Here is a 4,263-nt window from a genome sequence, read left to right as displayed (position 1 = left end):
TATTATTGCAATGAAAAGAGTAAGAGCAGTGAAACCAAGGGGTTGGCCTAGCTGGAATAGATTTGGATTGTAGTGTCTCATGATCTATTTCTCTTAGGTGCAAATAATTCTTTAGATTTGGATTGTAGTGTCTCATTATCTATTTCTCTTAGGTGCAAATAATTCTTTTGCCACACCTGCAGACATAGTCCAAACTTAAAGAGAAAAAAAAAAAAGGCAATTTTTCCTCAATGCAGCATATTTTTTATGTCAATAAAGGCATGTTAGATATTGTGTAAGCAGGACTTGACAAGCCGAGGAAAAAGAAAAAAAAAAATCTTGAGGATTTTTTCTTCAATGCAGCATATTTACTCGTGTAGTCTTGAAAAAAAGAATAAAAATATTGTTTTTCCTATCCTCCTACCCAACCAATTGTCAATTCAAAATCTTTAGCAGACTAAATCAAATCAAAACTTTGATAAATTCATATATTCCATCAATCTACACCCATAAGGTGAAGAAATGAAACTCTTGTGTCGAGCCTAATATATCACTTGCGAAGGAGAAATTGTTTAATATTTTTATCGTCTCAACTGAAAGAGAGTATGAACATCTCTTGCTGTGTAAACTATACAGCCAAAAAAACATAGATACAGCCCAGAAAAATAAAATCAACTTGACTTGATCTCTGTTTAAACTACCTCCAAAAGCCTAAAAAACCAAAAAAAACTCCATATCAGCTTTGCATCAATTAGCTCCACCAGTATCCTTGACCCCCTTGTTCCCAAGGAAGACATAAGTGAGCGCAGCCTTTGACTGTAAAGAACCCTTCAACAAATCCAAAGCCTTAAAAAAAAAAAAAAAAAAATGAAAAATACAATTAGGATTATTATAAATCTCACATGTCAGAGGAGAAACAAATTTTAAAATTTTTTTGTCAGTGTAACTCCAACAAATATGAGGTACTTATCATGATAAAATTATAAGAAATTTTCTTCATAATAATGATTTTTGAATTCAAATGGTAAGAAAGAGCTGTTTAGGATGCTTATATTATCATTTAAAAGCAGCTGACAGAAATTTTTTAATTAAATAACCCTGTTGAAGCAACCAAAGCTCCAGAGATAGCACCTTCCCTTAACTTTCTATAACATGCTTAAAAAAGAAAAGAAAACAAAAACAAAAACAAAAATCAAAATTCTTCTCAATGAATTGTGCCAAGAGACAATTTCAATCCTTAGGTGCAAAAACTAGTGATCTATGTTTCTAGCATCATATATATATATTTATATATCCACCAATAGACAGAACACTATAGAGAGAATTATCTTACCTCATCCATGCCAAACTCAACCACCTTCTCTTCAAGCTCATCCATTTTCATAACATTGCACTTGTTCAGCAAGGAAACGCCAGATATCATAGACATTGGCGTCACAGACAAATCATCGCTCACCATGTAGGTAACTAAGCCCTTAACATAACCACCCTCACCAGTTGAAGTCACCTCCTCATTAGCTGGAGCAACAAATGGTATTTCTGTTGACATGCCATGTTTACTTGAGGGACACCTTGTCCCTGCTTTGTTCGTCATGTACGAGTGACCTCCTCCACAATTGTAGAACTTTCCGGCTGCTGAGGATACACAATCACGAGGCAACAGGAGAGGAACATTAGGTACCGAAGTTGGTGCAGTGGGTTTGAGGAGCAAGTCCTTATTTTGGTTAGGCTGCATGTAACCTTCATTCAGGTTTTGAACACTTTGGTATAGATTTCCAATGCAACCAACCATGGTGTCACTAGTGAGAAGCCTGACAACGGTACCAACCGGCAGAGAGAGTAGGTTGAAGAGAAAATCGACAAAGTCTTTCCCAGCTTCTGCAAAAAGGACTTTGCCGGCTTTAGGATCAATGAGAAGCTTCAAGCTGACCTTTTTCCCTGCTGCCATGGCTGTAACTGTTTAGAACAAAAGTGTCCCAAGCCAATCTACTTATGAGTAGGTGCTTAAGATTGAGAACTTTCACATTGACAATTAGATGTAACTTGAAAACTTCAGGCGACTGTCACAACACTCACAACCCCATTTCCGGTCCCATCATGAGTGGTCTGCCCTACAAGGAGGCCGGAGTGTTGCGACAGTTGCCTGACAAAACAAATAGCAGTGCTTAAATTATAATGCACCTTCAACTTTCCATAAGAAATAAGAAATGAGGTATGAAGATTGATCATATTCATCAAGATAGATGGAATCTCAACCAAAAGAACTTATCTAGCCGCTGAGGGTACACAATAGTTGGGCAACAAAAGCGGAACATTAGCCATAGGAGTTGGTCCATTGGGTTTCAAGATCAAGTCCTTGCGTTGGTTGGGCTGCATGTAAGCTTCATTCAGGTTTTCAATACTTTGGTACAGGTTTTCAATACTTTGGTACAGGCTTCCAATGCAGCCAATCATGGTTTCGTTAGCAAGGAGCCTGACAACGGTTCCAAATGGCAAAGAAAGTAGGTTGAAGAGGAAATCATCAAAGTCTTTTCCAGCTTCTGCAAGGAGGACTTTGTTGGCTTTTGCACCAATGAGAAGCTTCGAGCTAACCTTTGTGGCTGCCTTTTTTCATTTAAAACTTTATTTTCTCCATAGATACCGAACCCACAAAACCTATTACAGTGACAATCCAAACACAATTCTTGGCAACTAGGCAAGGCTTCAGTTTGTATGTGTATATATATATATATATAGTTTTATAACTTAAAACTAAATCTTTATATATTCCTAGACTTCAAGACAATAGCTTTTAGAACTGTCGAGAACCAAATCCTAGTGGTAAAGTTAAAAACCAAATAGTAAGTTAAATATTTAAATTTTTTGGATAAACTTATATATTCCTATAGATCTTTTAGGCTCTGATACCATTCGGGATGAGGTGAGATATAGCACATTAATAGCACGTTAAGCCCTTACTTAACTTATATACATACATATATATATATATCGAAACTTAATTATTAAATGACAAATTAAACTGAAGACTTGGCTCAAGAATGACTTGGGACAGGAAAATAGGATTTTTGTAACTGGGCCAATAACGTGATTTTTCATGCGTCCATACAACACGTATATACAGATGAAACTTGAAGAATACACGTGCATAAAAACATTTAAATACACGTATATGCAGACAGAAACAGTACCTATACATATTTCACAATCAAAAGCGCTATTATATTATATGACATGTTGGGACTCTTGGAGTTGATCCCAACTTAACTTTTTATAGTTTAGGGAGGTGTTTAATTTTCATGGGAGGTTTTTTGCACGAAAATGATAATATAGGGGGGTTATGTGATTTTACCCCACGTAAAAAAAATAATAATATTAATAAATTTTTTTATAAATGGTCAAAAATATATATAAGAATATATAAATAATAGTATTTATTGAAATAAATAACATTATAAAAATTTAAAATAAATTATAAAAAATTAAATATAAAAATAATTTGTATATAGAACTCTTAATTCAGAATTTTAATGGTATATTTTGATATAGACTTGTTGTTATGTATTTGTTGAAATAAATTATATATTTTCTTCTCTAATTAGATATTCTTTTATTGAATTTTAGTAACTTTGATTTTAAATATTCTATATTTTGTTCTCTTATTAGATTTCCTACTACTATTATATTATTATTTCCTACTACTATTTTATTAAATAAATTTTTTCATACTACATATTTCCTTCTCTAATTAGATTTCATTTTATTGAATTTCAATATTTCCTACTACTATATTATTATTATTAGTATTTCCTGTTACCATATTATTAAATAAATTAATATACTGAAATACCGAAATTGACTTATTGATATATTTTGATATAGAATTGTTGTTATATATTCACTTAAATAAATTATATATTTTTTTCTCTAATTAGATTTTGTTTTACTAAAATTCAATTATTTATATTTATTTTTATTGAATTATTAGTAATTATGTATGTGTAAATTTATTACCGAATGCGGAAGTAATTATTGGTGGTGGTTAGGGGTGACAATTTAAGTCCAAACCCATTAAACTGCCCAGACCCACCTAAATCATTTGGGCACCCAAATTTAATTGAGTGGGTAACAATAGGTAAAAAATGGATACCCATACAATTCAATGATCAATAATTGGTTAAGAGTGGGTACCCATCTTAACCCATTGAAACAAAACCCTCTTTTTTTTTCTCCTTCATTTCGCTCTCTTCCGTTTTCTGCCTCTTTCCTTCTCTTTTATCTTTCTTT

The 4,263-nt window shown here is 32.8% G+C and overlaps 1 protein-coding gene across 1 annotated transcript; it reads right to left on the bottom strand.

Annotated features, from left to right (window-relative positions):
* Positions 1–437: 437 nt before the first annotated feature.
* LOC132311708 (uncharacterized) lies at positions 438–3,240 on the bottom strand. The gene is made up of 2 exons (XM_059809758.1): positions 1,313–3,240; positions 438–825 (listed from the first exon to the last, which is right to left on the bottom strand). Exons 1-2 carry the CDS (start codon positions 1,925–1,927, stop codon positions 727–729), a joined length of 714 nt encoding a protein of 237 aa, XP_059665741.1. The 5' UTR covers positions 1,928–3,240; the 3' UTR covers positions 438–726.
* Between the last annotated feature and the right edge of the window lie 1,023 nt (positions 3,241–4,263).

This window comes from Cornus florida, unplaced genomic scaffold (genome assembly GCF_030987335.1).
Source record: "Cornus florida cultivar Cherokee Brave unplaced genomic scaffold, ASM3098733v1 CherokeeBrave_3.0.0_Hap2_Chr06, whole genome shotgun sequence".
NCBI classification, from domain to species: Eukaryota; Viridiplantae; Streptophyta; class Magnoliopsida; order Cornales; family Cornaceae; genus Cornus; species Cornus florida.
The sequence above is the reverse complement of the archived record's forward strand: the minus strand, read 5'-3'. Positions and strand labels throughout refer to the sequence as shown.

Coding starts and splice junctions, on each gene's coding strand:
- LOC132311708 (XM_059809758.1), bottom strand. CDS start 1,927: ATGGCAGCAGGGAAAAAGGTCAGCTTGAAGCTTCTCATTGATCCTAAA. Junction 826..1,312: donor TTGAGTTTGGCATGGATGAG/GTAAGATAATTC, acceptor TTTTTTTTTAAG/GCTTTGGATTTGTTGAAGGG.